The sequence below is a fragment of the Pleurodeles waltl genome, chromosome 4_2 (genome assembly GCF_031143425.1).
Source record: "Pleurodeles waltl isolate 20211129_DDA chromosome 4_2, aPleWal1.hap1.20221129, whole genome shotgun sequence".
NCBI classification, from domain to species: Eukaryota; Metazoa; Chordata; class Amphibia; order Caudata; family Salamandridae; genus Pleurodeles; species Pleurodeles waltl.
The window spans coordinates 466475554-466500380 of NC_090443.1; the positions used below are offsets into that span (position 1 = coordinate 466475554).

General features: G+C 43.0%; 1 protein-coding gene across 1 annotated transcript in view; it reads left to right on the plus strand.

Annotated features, from left to right (window-relative positions):
* SHFL (shiftless antiviral inhibitor of ribosomal frameshifting) overlaps positions 1-24827 on the plus strand; it is a 121571-nt gene that overhangs the window by 44231 nt on the left and 52513 nt on the right. The window contains exons 5-7 of the mRNA XM_069231789.1: positions 1318-1353; positions 20112-20267; positions 21289-21392. Of these exons, the coding sequence (XP_069087890.1) occupies positions 1318-1353; positions 20112-20267; positions 21289-21392 (296 nt within the window). The remainder of the gene's footprint in view (positions 1-1317; positions 1354-20111; positions 20268-21288; positions 21393-24827) is intronic.

Here is a 24827-nt window from a genome sequence, read left to right on the forward strand (position 1 = left end):
TTCTAGTTCCAGTAATTTCCATTGGCAGAAGTACTAGTTGCTGTAATGTCTAACATATTGTGCAGGTTATACTAAGTTCAGTAATGTAGATCGTCAGTTAATGTAATGTCCAAATCAGTGTCATTTACAATTTCCGTATGCCCAGTAATGTACTTTGCAGATTGACATCATCCCTTAATTATCATTCATGGTCAATGTTCATTATTCTCAAACAAGATCATAGAAGGTGAGCTGACCCAGGTCTGGAAATGTGTTTAAAATGAGAACATTTTTCATGGTTGACAGTGTAGATGCACGCTATTTGGTGGAAAGGATATTACCTTGGTTTATAATAGGAAGGACATTCTTTCTTTCCTTCATGAAGGCCAGAGTGAAGCTTTGTTCCTGCTTGATGTATTGTGAGCTTACAAAGCTGTTGCTTGTAAAAAGCCTAGTGGTTTGCCTGGGAATATGCGCTGAAGCCCCAGAGACGGCAGTCCAGTGGATCTTGTAGTTCCTGTCCCACTGGAGTCAGCTAGTCAGAATTGGTCTTGTTGGCTTCTCCATCAAATATATCAGCTGCTGCACTCCTATGTTCTCTTCACTGTTCTTCCTTCTGCTTATGATATTAATGGCGAAAATGCTTGCATGATTTAGGATCTGATAGCTTTATGCAAATACTCCTCAGTCTTCATAACAATCTGAGCCATCAGGGAAAAAACATTTTTTAAGACACATTTTCTTTTTTATAAAAGATAACTGTTTCCGATTGAATACTCCAGGAATACTCAAAATACAAGATTCTGCCAACAGAGCCTGTGTCAAATGTCTCGCCTTTTGTCCATTCCGACAAGGAGCTACTCCATTATCAACATTTTGAGAAAAGTTTTAAAAAAAATCTTCCACTCTGGTTTGACGCTGACCTCTCCTTCAGCCAGCAAAACATAGCAGTTGTAAGAGCACCAACAACCAGCTCATTATGTAGAAAGGTCCTTATATTGCACTGCATGTTGATGACTTCCACTGGACCCAAACTAAAAAACAGCCTGCAAGGATAATTCCCAAATGAAATTTGTCAGTCCTCTTTCCATCCTTTTCACTACCTAAAAACAAGGAAGAAGAGGCAGCCTTCTAGCACTGCCTTATCAGCAGATGCAGCACTTTCTTTGTTTCATTTTTGTGTAGTGTAGATTCTGCTCTGTCACAAAGCATTAAGAAGCATTGTGTGTCCAAACAATAATTGCATTATGGTGCCTTTTATATCACCCTTCTGGCTATGCCACATTCTGTGTACTTTTATTTGTATCTGACATAATGAGTATTCTTATCTCCTTCCAGAATCCTAAAAAAATTGATAATGACAAGGATATAGAGGTAAGCCAGAAAGTGCTCTCATAATCCTCTGTATGTCTTAACTAATGATCCACGTGGTAGCTGTTATCTGATGCTCCGGGGATGTATGTGTATGGGAAGCCATTCATGTCAAAATTACAGCTCCCCATATAGGAGACATCCTGAAATGCATAGCATGTTGCAAAATGAATATGGCACACACTGGAATGAATGTACTCTGTGTCAAAATAAATATTATATCAGGCATAGTGAATATGACTTGAACCAAAAGAAATATGAAACCTGGTAGAGCGAATATGCTAGTCAGTGATTAATATGAATAACACACACTCTGAATTGAATAAGAGATATACTGAAATATACATCAATCATACTGAAATAAATATGGCCCTCACTATAAACAATAAAGCAATCACTGAAACAAATACAATCTTCATCAAAAAGAATGGGGCAGTTCTTGAAATGACATATGCCAAGAGGAATATGACATACCCTGGAATGAACATGACAGATTGAAATTAATATAAGATCTGAAATGAAAATGTATTATTCTGAAAAGCATATACTGTGCAATGAACATTACATTAATCAAAATGAATACGGTTTGCATTGAAAGTAATGTGGTACACATTGACATGATTATGATGTGTGTTGCAATGGGTATGATTCATGTTAAAATGAATATGATGTGTTAATATGAATCCATTGAAATGAATATGACATGTGCTAAAATGAGTATGACGCATTGAAATGAATTCAGATGCCTTAAACTGAATACGACCAATGCTGAAATTAAAATGAAACTTTTCAAAATGAATGTTATGCTTTGAAATTAATATTACACATCAAAATGAATATTGCATATATTGAAATGAATATGACCTATGTAGAAATGGATATGACCCATGTTAAACTTATTATGCCAGGTGTTAATGTGAATATGACATTAATTAAAATTAATATGACACTTTTTGAAATGAATATGGAACTATGTGAGATAAATGTAGCATGTTTTGAAATTAATAAAACACATTGAAATGAACACAAGCCACGTTCAAATTAATATGACCTCTGTTAAAATGCATATGGCTTGCACAGAACTGATGTTGATTTCCTTTCAAATTAATATTACATATTGAAATTAATATTACATATACTGAAGGGTATGATATGAACACAATTAAAAAAACAAAAATAATATAGGTTTTTGACTATGTGCTGCATTTCATTTTTGCTGGCCTTAGGACTCTGGGCATGTTATCACTGATGACCAATGTTAAAGTGGAAGTGCTCTCTTTCTTAATTGTATTGATGATTGGTTTATCCATGATTGGCATACATAGGAGTAGGTCCCTAGTATAGTGCACCATGTGTGCCCAGGGCCTGTTAATCAAATGCTACTAGTGGGCCTGCAGCACGGATTGTGCCACCCCCATAAGTAGTACTGTAAACATGTCTCAGACCTGCCACTGCAGTGTCTGTGTGGTCAGTTTTAAACTGCCATTTCGACCTGGTAAGTGCACCCACTTGCCAGGCCCAAACCTTCCCTTTAACTACATGTAAGCCACCCCTAAGGTAGGCACAAGGCAGCTCTATGGTCAGGTTGCAGTGCATTTAAAAGGAAGGACATGTACTGGTGTGTTTTACATGTCCTGATAGTGAAATACTACTAAATCCACTTTTGCATGGCTTTTCCCTCCCATAGGGTATAATGGGGATTACCTTGAAATATATTTAAAGTGTACTTTTCCATTGGAAATAAAAAAAAAAAAAACATCTTTTGGTGAAGTTGGTTTTTACTTTGTAAGTTTGAAAATGCCACTTCTAGAAAGTGAGCATTTGATTGCTTAATCATTCTGTGCCTCTGCCTGTCTGTGGAATACACACGACTTGGTCAGGATGACATTTGGGCTGTTGGTGAATTCATTCTAGGCAGCCACATAAAGGGATCTGAGGCGTGCCCTGCATATCCAGATGGGTCTTCCTTAGGTAGAGTGGTGGGAGGAGCTGACACTTGCACCTGAATAGGGCTGTGCCTGTCCTTACACAAATCAGTCTCCAACCTCCTGGAGCGTGTCTGGGGCCAGGGCAGAAAAGGCAGGGTCTTGTGCACTACAGAGACTTCTCATTGAAGTTTGCCTACTTCAAGGGCAGAAATGGGTATAAGTACTGGACCTCTGACCCCACAAAGTTAGAATTCATTTGGACTGAGGGCATTCTGCCAAGAAGAAGAGCTGGATTCCGTAGGAGGGACTGCACTCTGCCTGTTGCTTTGTTGTGCTGGCCTGCTGCTTGCTGCTTCGTCGTGGGAGTGAAAGAACTGGACTTTACTTTCTACATCCTGCTTCCAGTGGTTCTCTATGTGTTTGGGCTGAGCTTGCCTCCTATTAAGAAGACTCAGGGGCACCAAAGACTTCATCTGTCAGCAACTGGGTTCTCTTGCTGGGAGTCCTGACTTGGCAAGTGGCACCAAATCCAGTTCCTGGGCCCTTTGGAGAGAGGTTGGGTGCAACCAAGAAGAAACCATGTATGTCGGCTCCAGAGCGACATCAGAACCGGCACTGCTGTCCGACTCTGCGCAGCTGCCGAGCCATGGCCCCCAGTGAGTACAACAAGCAAGACAGATGCCACAGGCCCAACCCCACCTCAGTGCTGTGAAGTCCCACCACATTGTGAGACCCGAGTGCAGTGTCACTAGCGCCTGTGACACCCAACCCTGACTCCACCGCAGCACCTGTGGCCCAATGGTGTGATTGCGACAAAGTGAAGTCGATGCCTTGTGTCTTGACTGCTGGATTCATCAACCCCACCTTGTTGAAAGGAACCAACGCCTTGCCACTGATGCCGCATCACCTTCCCTGCAACTGTAAGGAGCTGACACCTCACTTCCCCTGCCTATCATTATGGAAACAACGCCTCCCTTCCCCAGTAGCAGTAAGGAACGACACCGACTAGCTCCAGTAATGCCTCACCTCCCCGACTCCATGCAACGTCTTTGTTTCCTCATTTTCCAAGGTACTGTACTTGGGGTCCATGCAATTCTGTGACCCGCCCGCACTCCATTGCGAGTGGCATCAGACTGTTGGAATAACTCTGTCAAGACGTTGTGGTAGCCCCAATTGGAGCTATTGTGTTTCTAATCTCTATACTAAGATTTAGGGCCTGATTACGAATTTGGCGGTAGGATTGCCAGACCCCCATGTTGGCAGTCCCAAAAAGGCTGCCACGTTGGCAGTTCCTAGACCACCTTATTATGATTCATACAGGCAGGACCGCTGTCCACCAAGCAAAAAAGTCAGACTGCCAGCGGTGTGGCAGCTTAGATTTAGGCGGTCCGACCTGCAGTGCTGTCAGCAGCGTGGCCAAACACCGAGCCTATTACAAACACACAGTCACCGTGTTGGTCCCAGGCAGCGGTCAGACAATAGCAGTCAACCACCGAGGTTGGCGTTCACCAAGGTAACAGACAAGTGCATCTTGGATGAATTCAAAAACAACATGGCTGACACATATTGGCCAAGTGGACACACCTACAAAGGACACTATAAGACACACCCCTTCACAGGCCACAATCCTTTGCATTTCCACTTCAGCACAGCAAGACAAAACACACATCACCTTGTCCATTTTTTGTCATAAGGCAGCCCTTTTTTCCCCATCCCATTTTACACCTTTCACACACATCTATTTTTTTCCCCATATTCACTTGTCTTGTTTAGTTAGTCACTGTTACCACCTTTAATTTCTAGGCATGTCAAGGGCCAAAACCTCACAATTTTCAGAGGATGAGTTGAGAGTCATGGTTGATGAAATCATTAGAGTAGAGCCACAATTGTTTAGAGCCCAGGTCCAGCACACACTGTTCAGTAGGAAAATGGAAATATGGGACAGGATAGCTGACAGAGTGAATGCTGTAGACACCACCTTGCGCACAAAGGAGGACATTAGGAAGAGGTGGAGCAACCTCAGGGGCAAGGTCCGTTCTCTGGTCTCCAGGCAGTAGCTGGCAGCCAAAAAGATTGGCAGTGGCCCTCACAGTGGCCCGTTAAGACTCTTTTCCTGAGAGGAGAAGATCTGGGCCGTCCTGCATCCTCAGGGCTTGACAGGAATACCTGGAGGAGTGGAGTCTGGTAAGTCACAACACAAATAATGCCACAAAACTGCAACATCATGCATTCTCACAGCTGTTGCCATTGTCTCGTTCATGTACCTTAACAAAGTTCAACACCCAGAGTATCTGAGTTGTAACACTGTCAATCTGTATAGGTGAATCCAACATCACACCTGTCAAGGCCATCACATACCATATACCATATGTCCAAATGGTGCTTGGAATTCTCACAATAACAAAAACATATTCCAGGATTCATGGTATGTCCCAAAATGTAAACCTATGCTCAAACTTCAATGCAGCCTGCATACATATATGTAATACCAAACATTTGTCAAGTGTGTGTAGTAGAGGGAGTGACCTCACTGCAATTCCCAAGAGGCACTGTTTCAGTAACTCCAAACACAAGCCCAGTGGTCACCTTTTCAATTACCCTTGTTGGTGAACTCAAAATTGATGTGTACTCAACTGGGGGGGGTACCATTTGTAAAATGGGTGTAGTAGAGGGAGTGACCTGACTGCAACTCACAGGAGGCACTGTTTCAGTTAACTCCAAACACCAGCCCAGTGGTCACTTGTCCAAATACCCCTGTTTGTGAACTCTCAATTGAAATGTACTCACCTGAGAGGATACTATTTGTATAGTGTGTGTAGTGTAGAGAGTGATCTGACTGTAAAGCACAATAGGCCATGTTCCAGTAAGTGCATGCACCAACCCAGTGGTTACTTGTCCAAATACCCCTGTTTGTGAAATCTCATTTGGGAGGATAACATTTGTCAAGTGTGTATTGTAGGAGGAGTGACCGGAATGCAACTCCCATGAGGCACTGTTTTGGTAACTCCAAGCACCAGCCTAGTGGTTACTTGTTCAAATACCCTTGTTTATGAACTCTCAATTAAAGTGTACTCACCTGGGAGTGAGCAAGATGCATATCATGCTCAAATCAGAGACGTGCCTTTCTACCCATCTCCATCTTGACTTGCTAATCCAAGATGAAACTATTGAGGATAGGAATGACACTTAACCAAGTGTGAACAACAAGTATTCCTAAGGACTCAAGATGCATCACCAGACTGGGATTGGCAGCAGACACATTGACACAGCACTGTGCACATAATGACTCTAGTCACATATACAACAAAGTCCTGGATTGCAACACACTCAACTAGGCCTCCAAATAGTCAAGGCCATATCTTGCCTCTCCACTGTGTTGGCTGCACTGGTGGTAAAATGTCATTTGCAAGCCATCTTCCAAAGTGTAACTGATTTGCACATCTCATCAGCTGCTTGAGTCAAATTGTGTTGGCATACTTCACACGCCATGTCAAATCACCCAATACCAGGATTACTTGGCACAACTGGATTACCTACAACTTAACTTTGTCCAAGGTCTCTGCTTACTGTAACACAAAACCTTTGAAGGTAAATGTCACAATTCAACAAGTAAAAATGTATGTTTTTCATCAACAGGTGGATCTACCACTGGGTACACGGAGGCCACAGAACAGACTACCACTACTCCCCTGGATGAAGCACTCAGTGACGACAACACTCCTGGACTTGTGGACGTGCAGGATGGTTCTGGCCCATCTGCGCAACCTGGTCATGTGGCAACAGAGAGTCTCACTGTGCCCACAACATCATCTCCCAGCCCTGTTCCTTCAACATCACAGGAAACCATATGCCCCCAACCTGTGTAACTAGCACAGTTTTCACCATCTTGTACCCCCCTAGTCTAGGATCCTCAGTTCCAGCGCTGCACCTTAGACAATGAGGGTCCATGAACATGTTGGATGGGTGCATGGAGAGATGCTGTAGGCCAGTGGGGTGAGGCCACTGGGGCTGTTCTTGGCCAGGACACCTTCAGCCATGTCTTAGGGGTCTATCAGGAGTCCCAAGGTGTGATGGGACAGGTGTTGACGAACTGTGGGAAATCAAGCAGCTACAGAGGGACATGCATAGGGACATGTGTGAACAGATGGAGGCCCGCAATTCAACATGGCCTCCCTAACACTGGTGTTGAAGGGGCATACACACAACCCTGAGCAGAGCTTTTCAAAACCAATCTTCCCCTTCCTTTGGCTCATCAACAGCAGGCCCATCAACATTGGTGGCAGCCACAGGAAGGGAGGTCTGCCAGAGGAGGAACCAGCCACAGACACCCCTGCCTCTGTAGCAGCTGACCCCACCAACCCCCTGCAAATGGGGATGTCTCACAAATAATCCAGGAGGTGCAGATTGCAAGACACCCACCACTGCCAGCAATAACCCTCTTCCTTAAGGTACCTCTTTGTGTGTTACACATTCACTTTGTGGACTGATCCAGAACCACCTTTCAATTCTAATTGGAGGAGTACTCTGGTCTTCCAATGGTGTGGGATCTACTCCAATGAGTTCATTCACCATGACTGATCCCTTCACATGTCTTATTTTTTGGTTGATTTGTGTCACATATTTTGTGTTAGTCATATATTCACAATAAAATCACCCATCACTGACTCATTGTCTGCTGATTTTGCTTTCATATTTAGCCATGTAACTATGTCAGACCAAGTGAACCATACAATGATGATCCAAGGTACTTGTTTAAAATGGGATATGTTGCATGTACACAGTTTCCTGCTCTGGATTACAACAATCCCACACAAACACATACATACAAGTGTCCAGTCAACTAAACATGTATTACAGTATTTACCACATAGGCTGTCAATTTGTCTGAACTATTGGAAATCATAAATGACTGACTCATACTAAGTAAATTAACATATGTACAGGTACAGACCCCAAGACCATGGAAGGAAGGGATTTGTCAGACATTGTCCTGTCGAATAGGCAAACATTGAAGTGCCTTATCACATACGACACCAAAGTATTCCAACATCACATAATCCAAGATTCAGACAGATGGCAGTACAACGGTTTCTGATCATAGGGCCCTTATAATCTAATGCCCATGCATCTGGTGATATGACACAAACATATATCAGTGTATGGCACAAGCACTGTGGCCTACAATGATGAAACACATCTACAGCTACATACAGGTCAGATAAAAAGTGTTTGGTCAATGTGAAGGAACAAATGATTTGGTCGTAAGCTAGGACTACATATAGGATGACCACATAATGACATACACAATGCATCATGCCCACCACAGGATACAAAACAAGTGCAATGAGCACTTCTGAACCTCCAGTCAAGCACTGTGCAAACTGTCTTGGTACAGGTCTCATACACCCAAACTCTGTGACCTTCATTACCTTGAATAATCCATGCCCACCTTGTATGTCAGAACATCATCACATACCTGCCAATGTCACAACTCTGAAATGCCTACATGAAGATGTCATGGGGAACGTACCTGTAAAAGAACAAAACAAGGAGTATAGGCTTAAAACCATACATATGACACAAGTCACACAGCAAGCATCAGGAAACATTGCTGAGAAACTGACATAAACAAAGCAACATCATGAAAGGTGGGGATGTGTCAAGAGCTATCTTTGACCGCTGAATTTTGTGGAGTATCAGCTCCCTAACTGTGTCAAAAACATTAAACTCCCCACATTATCACAACTACAATTCATTGTACAGTCACAGTCATGATATCACATGACATACTTACACTCATGAGAAGTATCTGTGGAGGAGGTCTTCTCGCAAGTCAGCTCCGTCCTCTTTACCACTGACATCTTCATTTGGCATTTCCGGATTCTCAACTGGTGGCACTGCAAGCTCCCCCTCCTCTGGGATGTATGGGATATTTCTCCGTGGATCGATCTTGTGGAGCATGCAGCATATCACAGTGATATGACAAACTTTCCTGGGTGCGTAGAGCAGGGCTCCACCAGTCTTATCCAGGCAGCAGAATCTGGCCTTCAGGAGCCCAAAAACCCACTCCACTGCCCACTGTGTTTTTCCATGGGCCTCATTGAAGTGGACTTCCCCTGGCGTAGTTGGATTCCTCAGCGGCGTCAAGAACCAAAGACGGATTGGATATGCTGAGTCTCCTGTTAAGGAATGGGACATAAGTGCAACAATGAGTCACGCACTTCATGATTGAAGCACCTGTCATTGCTCACACACAGTCAGTACAGATGTGACTTACCAAACAGCCAGACCCTCTCTGGTTGCAGTTGTGACATCATCTGGGGTATGGGGCTGTTCTGCTTTACAAAGGAATCATGGGCTGATCCAGGAAAACGGGCTCACACATTTGAGCTGAAGGGATCTGCTAAACAGACAACTTGTACATTAATGGAATGGAAATGTTTTCTGTTACAGTAGACATGTTCAATTGCCTGTGGTGGTGCCAAGATGTGTGCCATCAATGACCCCCCCCCTGTTTTCTGTTGCAGTAGACATGTTCAATTGCCTGTGGTGGCGCCAAGATGTGTGCCATCAATGCCCCCCCCCCCCCCCCACTACTTGTGGGATGCAGGTAAAACGATAGAAGTCGGTCTTCACATTGGCTAAATCCTCACATCGGGGAAACCTGACATAGCTGTCAATGTGTTTCAACATTGCTGATAGGAAATCTGTCAACGCCAGACTGAAAATAGGTTGAGACATACCACCAGATAGAGCCACTGTATGCTGGAAGGACCCTGTGGCCAGGAAGTGCAATACTGACATGACTTATACAATGGGTGGTATCCAGTATGGATTACTGTTAGCTGGCATCAGATCTGACTCCAACTGATGACACAAATCCACTGTTATTTGCCTATTCAGATGGTACAACTGGATGATGTGGCATTCCTCCATGGTCTGAAGGTCTGGCAATGGACCAAAGACAGGAGGTTGTTGCATCCTGCCGCTCCAGGTTACCTATGTGTGAACAGACATGATTTGGAACATTAATCAATGTGTCCATGGCAACATACATGATGCGTGCCAACAATATCATGTGACAAAACATTTCTGACTGGACATACATGACACCCAGTACACATTGCACCTGGCAACTACATAAGTGTCAAATGTGACCCCCAGGGTTGTGAACACATGTGTCCGCAACATGGATTCGGGAACTACCCAACAATCTGCTACACAGTTGCCCTTTGAAATGTGACTGTATTTTGCGAACGCCAAAAATACCGCCTGCGGTGGTGGCCCGGGCACTGCAGTCAAATACAACCCACTATACTGATGGTTGTGTAATCGGACCTACACAACAAGACAGACTGAGGATGTTTGCGATGATACCAAACTTACATTGTTTTTGTGACACATATATCAGGATATACAGTCTTTCAAGCTGCAAAAATGGTGGATGCATGACCTACTTCACTGGACACCAGGTACCGCCTGGGGCCACTGGTGTACATCATCCGCACAGTAGGCGGTTTCAACCACAGTGGACACAGCCATAGGCTAACATTGTTGCCTGTGGTGGTCGCGCCCCAATCGATGTGTCCATCAGTGGTGATGATGCATACATGGCTTACGTGTACGCCGCATTGTGCAAAATCAGTCACTTTACTCCTGACACTGCTGTCAGCAACACCTCCACCACTGCAGTTGCTGTGTGCTACCTCTGGGAGCAATCATACCACATCCCGTAGGTGAAAGGGCCCGTGCCTTCTCTCCAGAAGTGCTGGAGAGGCTTGTGAGCGAGGTCCTTTCCCTTTATGGTCAGCTCTGTTGCTCACCAAAGAAGCAGGTAAATACCTCATAACTGACTCTGTTCAACAAGATCTTTTCCCTCCTTTCCCTCCTCTCAGGCTACAATGTGCCCTGTATGCCAGTTAGACTTCTTGTGTACCTGTTATTGCAGTCTGTGTGGCATCAATGGGACGTACACTTTGAAAGTTTTGGATACCAGTACTATATGTTGTGATCATTCCGTTGTGTTGTGTGATTTGTTTTGCGGCCCAGGAGCCTCCTTGTGTTGGATGCACATAACTAGGCAAGGAGACTGTACTGCCATCCAATGACATTTCTTTGTTTATGATGGTTGTAAATATTAGACAGTATGTATGTGCATGGCAGCAGCCTCATCTTGTCAGAGTCATTGAGGATCTTGTAAGCAATGTATATTGTGCCAAAGATCTTTCACCCCACACTTGGCCTTGCCAAACTGTTGTTTGGAAGGTATATCACAACTCACTGTGCCCTTCAGGTTGCCCCAGAAGCCACATTGCTGATGGTCACATGATGTACTATCATGCATGGAAGTGATGGAAATGTGAATGTCTGGTAGGTTCTGTATGCTCAACCTGCAGAGATCAGGGCCTGTCAAATGTATCTCCCAATATGGGACATAGTCCATGCTATGGGAGAGTCACTGCGGCTATACAACTGTGGCACTGCGCCCACTCCATGTAGACCTGCAGATCCTGTCAGGTGGCCAAAGTGAGGCTCTAGTTGCAAAACATGCCCTGACTGCCTCATTCCATTGACTAGATTAGGACTGGGTACTGAGGTAAATGCCTGAACTAGCCTATATGTATATTTTGCATCATTGTCAATGTGTGTCTTGACTCATGACAGGTCTCTTAATCCCAAAGCTCTGTTGTCACCTTCACAGAAGTCATATTTGCTGTGTACAGGCTTGTTTAAAAAATGACAGACCCACAGTGCAGACAGTGTGTAGATTCCTGGGAGGCCATGACATGTGACTCAGTAGCTTGGTTACATAGCAGAAATTGTACAATCTATTCCTTTATATGTTGGATGCCATCTCTGTAGGTTAGAAACATATGTTGAAAGGAGTGTTCTGTTGTATAGGTGCATACCACTGAAACCCACCCTGAAGTGACATGAGTCTGCATTTGGTAGGCCACATGCCCACACATGCACAGGGAAGACACTTTCCATACCCACCATGCCATCCCGTTCATTGTCACTCAAGTGTAAGGGTGAAGCCTGTTCTATGGTAGTTGCCTGTAGGGACCGTATGCATTGAATCAATGTTGCAGTGCGTAAATGTGTTTGTCCAATCAGGCCTAAGGAGTTTACCCCTCAGAAACCACCAAATAGGAGTATGGTGTTTCATTTTGGTTCACATCACAGTACATGTTGCTGGAGCATGAGCTACCTGATGTCGGTAGACTTGCTTAGTCATTGTAGGCTTTGAGCAGGGTAGTGGGTAAGTCTTTAGATGAATCCAAAAGGGTGTAGTCATGTCCCTATACTTATTGGCACGTGTGCTTCACACTTGTGGTATGTTGACAAATTGCCCATTTTGTCCTTGGTGTTTCTGACGTGTGTGACAACTACTTAGGCAAAAACTTGTTTGAAAGCGCTTGATTTGTCTCTTGCATCTATACAGGTAAACGCCTATTAGAAGAAGGAGATTTCGAGAGCCATTGCCTGGAAGGTGCAGATCCTGGGGGGGGGGGGATCTGTGGCCAGCAGAGCACCCACTGTAGGAAGAGGTGGGAGGACCTGAGACTCTGGGCCCAGAAGATGATGGAGGTCCAACTCGGGACGTCCTCCCAATGTGGGTGGGGCACACGTTGGAGCATGACCCCCCTGAAGGCCCACATTCCAGCAGTGGAATACCCGGACCTTTATGAGCATTTGAGAAGAGCACAGCTGCCACAAGGGGTGAGTACAGGGTATATTACTGGCTCTCACATAGCCAAGTTGGTGTGTTCGTTTCTGACATCTCCTACTGACGACTGGGGATGGGCCATGTGTGACACACAAGATGAATAACTATTTGAGTATATAGGTCATACGGTGCATACTGATGTGCCTTGCCTATTAGCATATGGACCTAGGACACAACTGAGTACAATCCACTAAAAGAATGCTCTCTGGGGCAACACACTGCTGTGTGCAGTGATCAATCACGTAATGTTTGTTGTTGTTGTGGGTCTACATTCTATGCAGTAGACCACTACTCCTCAGTGTTATAGCCCAAAGAAAAAGAAGTGATGGATCGCTGTCCTTAGCCATGTGTCTGGTCATGTGAGTAAATTGGCATCTGCTCCCCAGAGGTCACTTGTCTTCAGTGCGTGATGAGTGCCGGCGCCTCACTACTGTCTGTCATGTGAAAGTGGCCATCACACATGTGACAGAGCATACATTGTTCTTTGGGTGCAGCTACAGATCCAAACTTTCTCTTGCTAAATGGGGAATGTCCATTGACAGGATTTATGGCCCATCACTGTTGCCAACATTATTTCTGCCTACATGTTAGCGTGTGTCCCATTCTCTTTTGACAAAATGTGTACACCGCTGTTTCACGCATCGTCTACCTGTGTTCATGGGATGATTTCTGTATTCCCTTAGATACATTTGCATGCCAACCCTTCTTTGGAATTGAACTTGTGCAATGAGACTATATTTCATATTGTACCATAGATAGGAGTGTGTCGCCATTGATTGTGGGCTCATACATTCCTTACCCTTCATTGCATGTCTTTTGGCATGTACAACTGCAGTAGCAATGAGGGACATGAAGGGAAGGACTAGAGTTGTTACACACAATGTGCATTTCCTTGCCATTGATATAGAATCATGTGGCAAAGTGCACTGAACATATGAAATGGAGAAGGTGTGTTACCTGACTGTTGGCATGAATCATGGAGTGAATTGCAGTTATGTTGGAATCACATGTGGTTGGATATAACCATTCATCCATGGACATCTGGTTTTGCAGGAACAAACTGGAGACTGTGATGTAGCAACATGCTGAGGGCCTTCTACAAGTACTTGCAAATCCCGACACACAAAGGACTAATGGCTTCTACTAATGCAATCAGAGTAAATCATTGTAAAGGGTGCCATAGAGTAGCGGTGAGTTCCCTGGGGCTACCTGATGAATTGTGTTGTGGGTTGTAGAGTCATATCTACCTGACAATTTGCACATTTTGTCTTCAGTGTACATTTCCATGCCAAATGTGTAGTATATCTGAGCAACATTAGTACTATCTCCATGACTCCATTAGGACAATTTACAGATGGTAAAGTGTGCATTGTTGATGTGTTTCCAGTGTAACATCAGTATTTCCAAGTCACCTCCTTCAGGAAACTGTACTGCTGTCATCAACGTGCCAGGATTTTGGAGCATTATTTCTTATTTTTGTGTTACTGTGTATGTTACAAATAGATGTCTGCATGACCTTGTGTGGGATCTGTGGGACTGAATGTGGCATTGGCCTACTATTTTATGACAACAGGTAACTAAGGTATTCTCCATGAGGCAAAGCATTGTAGGTGATATGGTCTCCTACTTGGTCAATGGTTACTGTGATTGCACAACTTCACCCATCCAATTGAAGCTGTCTGAGATCCTGATTTCCCTTTGGGCAGCTGTTGACAGTTCATGTGGCATGCACGCATATGATATGGTATATGTAGGAGCCACTTTGATGTAGTTTGATGCTGGAGCCTACTTGACATCATGGTATTGTTTGCTAATCACAGCTGTTGAAGTGTAATCAGGAACATGTGGTGACCCTTTTCCCCTTTGTATTTGCAGCATCATCCCAGGCAAGTGAAGGAGACAGGGCGCAACCAAGTGGGGAAGCATCTGGCCACCGTACCTCCAGTCATGACACCACCGACACGGAGGGACCCAGTGGCCCAGAGAGTGATGGGAGTGACATAGAGGACACAGGATCAACCTCTTCATCTTCAGATTCTACCTCCAGTGGCCTCACTCTAGTGGTGGCAGACCCATCAGGACCTGCTCCTGTACATCTTTGTCCCCCACCCCAGTTCTATCGCTACCCTATATGTTGCTCCCCACGCAGTTGGCCATGCCCACTCACCCAAGAGGGTGGGGGTCTCCTCTGCCCCAAGCACCTCAGCCCCAGCCCTTGCTACCCCTGCTGCCCTGAGTGAGAAGGCTATTGCCCTCCTTAGGAGTATCTCTGTGAAGCAGACTGCCATTGTGAATGCCATCCAGGGGTTGGAAAGCCAACTTCAGCAGACAAATGCTTTCCTGGTAGGCATTCATAGTGACGTGTCTGGCCTACAGAGATCTTTTCAGGCTCTGGCCTCCTCACTGATGGCTGCCATCCACCCCCCAATCCTTCCTCCCACCACCTCCCTCTTCCCAACCCAAATTCCCTTTTCCCCTACCTGTCCCAAGCACACAGACACATACACACACACCCACCTCAATGCACACAAGCAGCACACATCAACACAAACACCACAAGACGCACCGGAACGTAGGCACTCAACATTTACCCACCATTTTAACAGGACACCCCCACCACCTTCACCGACCCATACACCACATCCACCATAACCACAGACACCATCACAACACCCAGTGACACATCCACCACACCCACCATACACCCAGACAACAGCTCACAACCCACAGATCCACACACCTCAGACACCTTACCCCAGGCAGCACCACAACACCCACAAACACATCCACCACATCAACTATAGCTGCAGACCCCACCCCAACACCCACAGACACATCCACCACATCTAATATACTCATAGACACCCCAACGCACACAGACACATCATCTACCAGACCCACAGACACAACTCCAAATGACACACACATATCCACCAATCCCACATCCCCCAGCACCTCCACCTCCTAGCACCCGACACTCAAACGCCCACACTCACACAAACAACAGATACCACTCAAACACAGGCATACCTTACACACACACGCACACACACACACACAGCCAATGCATCTACACCCACAGACAAGTCCACCACTCCCTCAACCTCCAAATCCCCAACCCCTTCTAATGACCCTACCCTTTTTCACAAGGGGAGTTTCCTTCTCAACCTAGCCCTTTCCTCTGTTACCCCCAAACCCCTCCCAAAGCCATGTGGCCCTCACGTACATCCCAACCCAACCCATCCCTTCCACATCCTCACCTGTCACACCTGCCCCACCTGCAAGCACCCACACCTCTCCCCCCAAGAAGAAGCACACTCCTCTGAAGAAGAAGCCCCCTCAAACCCAAACCCTCACATCCCAAATCCGACCACACCTCACCCAAGGATGATCCCTGAGGTGCCTGTCTGCCCACTTGATACCCCTTCCTGTGGCAGTTCCCTGGCAGTGACTGGAGTCAAGGTTGGGAACAGTAATATGCATGGACTGGCCAATGGCCTTTGCTCTTCAGCATTTGAATTGAATAAACCCAAGTTGTTTTTTTGCTGGGTACACATTTGTCCTGCCATTACTTTTCTACCTTCATGCTGTTCCTGAGTAACGTGTGGTGTTTGCCTACAGTTGTGTGTATTTCACCCTGATTGCTGATCAATTTGCTGTCATTTGCAAAATCCGACTTTGCGGGCAGTGCTGGTGTCACCCAAGTTAAGGGTAGATGTTCATTGTATGGATATGAGGGTGTTGATCCAATTGGGGTGTCATTGTATTGTGTTATGTTTGCTAGGGTAAGTATTTTATCTTGGTTGGCCAATGTCAGTATGTATAGTGTTAGATCCCTGTTACGGATTGTATATTTGTCACGCGTGTAAGCTAGAGTTTTGGTTGTCCACACATGAAGGGTGTTCAATTGTGCTACCTTTCTTTACATATGACTGACCATGTGTCCATTTTGATGTGTGTACCCTACAGGTACTTCATATAGATGCCTGGCCCGTGCTGTTGCTGTTAAGTGTGCTTTCCTGACTTGCACTCACACATCTGGCAGATAGGCATGTCACTTGGATCAAATATTGTTTGTGGCTGAGATACATGAAGGACCAGTTCCTGTGCAAATGCTGTTAGAGAGGCATGTGCAAAGTGAAATGTGTCCCAGGGCAGCCTCCTTCCATGAATGCTCCTGATGCCGCCATCCCTATTGTACAGGTATTGTTTGCATTGTGAGCTTTGGATATTTGTTTCACAAACTATTGTGCATCCTATTGGCCTTCCATTGTGTTGCAATGTGGGTGCTGTGTGAGTCCATCGATGAGTAGCACCTACAGCAGGATGTGTGTGATGGGCTCCATGGCAACACAGGATGTGTAACACTGCCTGTGGGTGAGTTGCTTCTTTTATGGTCTTCATTTTCACCTGCTGGGATGTGGTGGTATTTCGTAATGAGGTCCTTAATCTTTGAAAAATTGTATCTTTGCTTGTGTATGGTGGATTGTTTGTAGTTTTGGTCTTGTTTTACTCAGATAAATATTGGCTATTTTTCTAAACTGTTGTGGAGTACCTTTATGATGGTTTCACTGTGTTACTGTATGTCTACAAATACTTCACACATTGCCACTAAGATAAGCCTGAATTCTCGTGCCATGCAGCCAAGGGGGTCAGGAGGGGTTGTCTTAGCTGTGTTACTCCCTTATCCTGACTAGATTGAGGGTCCCTACTTGGACAGGGTGCAAACCACTGCCAACTAGAGACCCCATTTTTAACACCTCCCTTTACCTCTATGCATACATAAACTATTATGTTACTTACAAAAACACTTACTTGCATGATGAAGTACTGTGTGACAAATGTAGAAATACTTACCTGCGTTGCAAATGGATATGTGTAATGGATGTGTGGTAAAGGCTGCTACCTTGATTTATATTCTGTTAAATGCGTAGTATATTAATTTTAGTTAATTCTTTTTAGTCCCTATCATACCTTTTCAGATATATGTAATATTAATTTCAGTATGTAATATTAATTTAAAAGCAAATCAATATCAGTTCAATGCAAGCCATATTCATTTAAACAGGGGTCATACTCATTTAAGTATGGCTTGCTTTCATTTCGATATGTGCTTAATTAATTTAAAAGCATGCTCCATTTATCTCACAGTTTTATATTCATTTACAAAAGTGTCATATTTATGTTACAGAATGTCATAGTAATTTTGATGTGGGCCATATTTATTTTACCAGGTGTCATATTCATTTCAAAGTGGATTATATTAATATTATCAAGTATCATATTCCTTTAATTAATGTCATTCATTTCAATGGCTGTCATCTTCACCTTAACACCTGTCATACTCATTTTAACATGGGTCATATCCATTTCAACATAAGTCATATTAATTTCAATATATGCAATATTTATTTTGCAGTGTATCATATCAATTTCAAAGCTTAACATTCATTTTGACAGGTTTCATTTTCATTTTAGCATTGGTCATATTCAGTTTAATTCATTTCAGTGGAGCTTATATTCATTTCAATGCATGTCATATTCATCTTAGCATGTATCATATTTCTTTCAATGGATGCCTCATTCATGTTAACACATCTTAATTTTAACATGAATCATATCCATTGCAACACATATCATAATCATGTCAATGTATATCATATTACTTTCAATGCAAGCCATATTCATTGTGATAAATGTCATATTCAATTTAACATTACTTGTATTAATTTTAAAACGCAAAATTCATTTTAATGAAGGTCATATTAATTTCGACTCATGTCATATTCCTTTTAACATGTCTTATGTTCCTTTCAATCAATGTTATATTTATTTCAATGGATGTCATATTCATATTAACACTTGTCATATTAATTTTAAGATGCTACTTATCCATTTTAACATATATCATATTAATTTGAATATTTGTCATATTAATTTCAAGGCGCCCCATATTCATTTTACCAAATGTCATGAGGATTTCTGCTTTGGTCATACTCATTTGAAAGCGTGTCAACTTCAATTCAGTGGGTTACATTAATTTCAACATAAACAATGTTCATTTTCAATCATCTCCTATTCATTTCCATCTGTCTTATATTCATTGCCATCTGGGTAATATTCATTTCAATGCAAATCAAATTAATTGCAACATATTTAATGTTCATTTCAGTGTACATTATATTGTTTTCATTGTGCGTTATTTTCTTTTCAGATTATAATATATTAATTTCACTACCTTACATGCATTTCAATCTGTCATATCATATTCATTTCAATGTAAGTCATATTCCTCTCACCATATGTGAGTCATTTCAAGAACCGTCCCATTCTTTTTGATGAATATTGTATTTGTTTCAGTGATTGTTTTATTGTTTGCAGTGAGGGCCATTTTAATTTCAGTATAATTGATATATATTTCAGTATATTTCATATTCAATTCAGAGTCTATGTTTTTCATATTAATCACTAAGTAGCATATTCACTCTACCAGGTTTCATATTTGTTTTGGTTCAATTCAGATTCACTCTGCGAGGTACCATTATTATTTTGACACATAGTACATTAATTCTGGTGTGTCATATTCATTTTGCAGCACGCTATGCATTTCATGAGGTGTCCTGTCGGAAGCTGTAATTTTGACATGAACGGCTTCCCAAATATGTGTCTGTTCCTGCTTGATTTTTGGAGTGTGACCACAATATAGAATGTTTTAACCTCATTCATCTAAATTAAAAACTTCCAAGAATACACAGACCAGTTTCAGTGAATGTACGTGTTTCATTTGCACCAATCATTTTAAAGATTATGAGCAGTGCCACTGCAATTTTGCATTCTTTAGAATGTATGTGATAATATGTATAGTGCAAACCTAGCCAAAAGACAGCAGAGCACTGTAAAGGGTTCAGCAGAGCACTGTAAAGTGTGAAAAAGATACAGCCAGTGAGCGATTGGAGGGGAAGCTGGGGTTGGGAGAGTGGAGGTGGACTTGGGCTTAAGAGTGTATGCATCTACATCAAGCAATCCCTGCTGCTCTTGCATAGTTGTTATATATTCTGAGAGTCATCTAGATCTACATTTACATACTATTGCTTGAACCTTAGGAAATTGCAGAGACACTAAAGAGTCTTCCTCTAACTGAGAAGAACTTACGTATGTTAAACAATGCCAACAAGAACTGGATCCCTTCCAGCGATAAGCAGTTTGCCTGTCGGACCTGTGACAACATGTGGTGGCGAAGAGTGCCGGAGAGGAAGCAGGTAATGGGGCCAACAACTATTTTGTGTTGATCATTAAAGCTGAAATAGTGACAGCAAGGAACAAGCAGAGACCAAGTAACTAAAACAAGAGGTTAACAGAGAGGTCCCTGTGAGGTAAATTAGCTTTCCACTCTTGAATAAGGTGACAACCGCAAATCTATTCATTACGGACACTATCTACGGTCCCTAGAAATCATTGGTTTCTGATGTGTTATCTAATTAGTTAAGTGAAAGCAATACAACACAACAACACCCAGTACATTTTGTAAGCACACAAAAGGCCAAGACTGCATAGTGTCCATAACGACCTGTACGCCACCATGTTCTTGTCGGGGGGGGACAGGGGATAAATTTAGGGAATCATGATTCACTTGCTGAGTATCTAAATCTTTGCCTTCTTGGTGTAAGTTATAGACCTTTTTCACCTTCCAAGTATACAAACACAATTCACAAAATGTGTGGTCAGCTGTTGTCTGGGTCTTGTGCTCTCTGTGTATGCATTCAGCTAGTACACATGTAGAACAATGCCTGTGCTCTAATTTGCATTCTTTATGTGCTGATAATGTTTGACATGTAATTACTTTTAACTGATACTGCAGTTAAATGTGTTGCCTTTCCTGCTTTTACTTAACGTTGGCCAGTTCCTAGTTTCATCCGTTTGTGTAATATAGGGTACACAGCTTTGAAGTAATAATTCCACCAAAGTTGTTTTTTATTCATATATTTTATATACACTTTGATCTCATACAAAGTGAGTTTTGCCTGGACTTGGGAACTAATGTGAGATCTTCAGAGGTTATATTAGTGCTTTTGATTAATATCCTAGGCACATGGAGCATCAGAGAAGTAACATACTCTTTTGCAAATTAAATATATTTTTCCTGTAACACTTCATGCCATGGAAACAGCAAAATTGAAATAAATGATAGAACAAAACAAAAAAAATGTACATTTTGGCAGCTCAGCAAGTTTAGGTTATTGTCTGTGCATGTCACATTTGTTGATGCTCATTTTACTGTAGGTATCCAAGTGCCGGAAATGCAGACAGAAATATGACCCAGTTCCAGTGGATAAGATGTGGGGCATTGCAGAATTCCACTGCCCTTTTTGCCACAGAATGTTCAGGTAACCCATCTGGAAATCAGGTTACAGACCGAGCAAGTACTCTGTTATGTCATTGATCCATCTTTTGTGTATATTTCTGCCAGCAGTGTCTCCTTCATGTTTTGATTCACTCTGTTGCCAGTTTGAGCTTGTACATGGATGGTGTTGCAGTCCATTCAACAAGTTCTCAGTACAAAGATTTCCGCTTCTAAGATGACGAGTTTCACTTCCAGAGATGACATGGTTCAGATAGAAGATCTGTAGTTAAAGATGGGGGCCGTCCAGGAGCTGACCCTGGTATATATTCCTCTGCCAGAGTTTCTGCATTCTCTGTTTTTGTGTTTCTACATTACTGCCAACAGTACCCTGGTGTAGATACTAAACCTTACTGTGTTTTGGTCCTGGCCATTTTATAGCTTCTAACGATATCTTCAGATCTAGGCAATCCTCCCCATATAGTAATACTCCTTAGACATATTCCCTTTAGTCATTAGCGGGTGGTCAGGTTAACATCATGTGGCCCTCACGCATTTGATAACCTTTGTGACATAGCGCATGCCAGTGACCACATCTCTTGCAAATGCAGTGAATTACTCATCTTTTCCACAGTGCTAAACCTTCTCCCATGGCTCTATGCATGTTGTGACTGATCCAGGTCTCACAGAAATTAAAATTGCGTTGATGGTAAGAAGGGAGGGTGGTGACTTTGACCCTTTGACCCATGTATTTGTTCACATCAAATAAGTCAACAGATAAAGATTCTATTAAGTCAAATCTTGAACTGGTTCATTGGTATTCTTTTAGGTGTTTCCATACTATGAAATCAACATATACGGATGTATTGGACTTGTTTCCTTTTTCTAAATCTGTTTCCTCAGACATTTTCTTGCGAGTGGAAGCCTCTGGTCCGGCAGTACCTGTAGCAGTCATGGAGTCATGTTGGCTATGTCTCTGTAAGTTTGGACTAGGCCCCATTCTGGGCTAACTATCCTTTGTGGCTAGGTATCAGATTTAGAGGATGGGCCCTGCAGTGATAACCACTCATTCAACTGTTACTTCTACATTCTTAAGGAAAGATTGAGCTTCTCTGTGGATTCTGATCCGGTAACCTTCACAGGCTTTTAAAGCCAAGCAACAATCAAAGGCTCTGATTACAAGAGGATTTTTTAGGGTGAGGCATTTACTGCACCCAGTAGATTTCATTACACTGGGATAGAAACCTCCTGTTCCAAATGTATCTGTTGGTAATTATGCGTAACATGCAGAATCAGGAATTAACTGGCCAAATTCTGCGTGTTGTGCCATTTTCCAGGCAATTTCCCCCATAAATTTCAGCAGGCTCAACTTGCTGAAATCTGCCAGGGAAACGGTGATGTGTTACAATAAAACCCTTGTCTCTTTACTTGGAATTAAGGCCTAGACATAAGCAGCAGTGTTCAGGCAAGAATCATACTTTTTGATTTAAAAAAAAAAAAAAAAGGTTACTTCCCTAGATGCTCTGAAGCAGGCTCCTTCATTTGTTAGTCTTACATATCACTAGGGGTGCAAGGGACTTCATGAAAGATTTTTATGCAGATATACACCAAATCTGCTACACCAGAATGTGGAAGTCTTTCTCTTATTTGTATCATTTAGGTACTATGGGAACATCTCTAAAGCTTCAGGAAGAAAGCTTCTTTTAATATCCACTATTAGGTTAAGTCAAGTCGAAGATTTTATTGATTAGTACCACCCCGATATGTATCAACAATATAAAATGAAATAGAACTACCAGAGTCAAACTTGGGAGCATAGCGTACAGATTATAAAAATAATGTTACATTATTTATTAAATATAAAAAAATATTTTCAAATAATATCAAAAATGATTTAAAAAATGTGAATACATTATAACATACAAATCCATTTGGGGAAGACCTGATAAATCTTAGCATTTCATTTATACGTTTTATGCTGTACCTAAGATATTAGCAGAGATATAACTATGGCGCACTGCTGAAACTTCAGGGCAGATGTCGAGCATATGTTTTCAATCCTGGATACATCCCTGACACAAATCACACAAGCCTGTGGAGTTGTAGCAATGACTTTTATAGGCATTGAGAGGAATACCCCTAGCTTGAGTAACGCAATAGACCACCTAACACCATGTTCTAGATTGAAAGTTAAATACTTTTGTAAATATATGTTCGCTGGCATGTGTGGCTGTAGATACACATGCTCTGCATAAGCTTGCCCTCTAGTGTTGGGTCCAGAGTGTTAGAATTTGTTTCTCTTCGAAAATGCTTCTGGGGTCACAGGATCGAATGACTCCTCCTCTCGGTGGTATTGAGCTTTGGCACGAGTCCTTTGTTAGATTGTTTTCTGTCCGCCGTTGGGTTCAGACGTTTGTTCCTCTTGCTCCGTTTTATCGGCTCAGTCTGGTACAAACCATTTCTCTTCCGTCTTTCTCTCAACAACAGTATTGTATTTAGATTGCATTTTCTCTCTATTTTGTGGTTGGTCTGAAATTTAGACTCTGGGCTGTCTCGCTGCCCTTCGGGGAGTCCTCGCCCCATCTCAGGCCTACTCCGCACATGTGACATCGGTCTATGCACGGCTAATGGAACATACTCCATTTTGGTTTTGCCCTTGATGCCACTCTAGATTTCCACATATAGACCAACATCTGGTGTGTAATTTGTGTGTCTTCCCCGATCACAATGAACTGACTTGTACCACCAGGCCGTGCCTTTAGTTTGAAGAAAGCACTCTGGGACGAAGAGCTCGTCGGTTGGAAATGGCGGGCAAAACTCCAGATGACACTCCTGATATCTTCAGGGAAGAATACGTCCAGGAAGAGTAAGAGGAGGCCTTCTCGATCCAGGACTCCAATTCCGATGTGCAGTCCGACACCAAAGGTCAGTAGGTGACGTCGGCTCAACCTGTAGGTAAAATCACCCCTATGTCCCAAACAAAGACTTCGAAAAAGCCCCACAAAGAGGTTGCTGGACAGCCTCTGCCTTCGAACCATGGTCAGATCCGAAAGACTGCTTCGGATGTCTCGCCTCACAGCCCTGCACCAAAAATAGCCAGGACCAAGCTGTCTTTGGCATCTACCTCTGGCTTTTCGAGACCACATATTGCTTCAGTCTTGATCTGAACCATTGCACCAAGTGATTAAGCATTGAGCAAAAAAGCCTCCACATCAGCTTCGAAGCCGACCCCTTCACACCGACCCCAGACTTCGGTTCTGAAACATTTGGAACAAAGGACTGCATCTCAGAAGGACTCCAGTGAGTCTTCTGCCACTTCTTCACCAGCGGAGCCTATTTTGGAAGTAATGAACACTCACCAGCACCAGCTCCATATTCAACAAGAAACAGGTTGAATTATTGCTTCCCTCCTGTCCGCCTAAAGCAGACGTTAACCTTTCAAGAGGCGCTGGACACTGCTCCAGTTCCAAAGAAGGCCTCT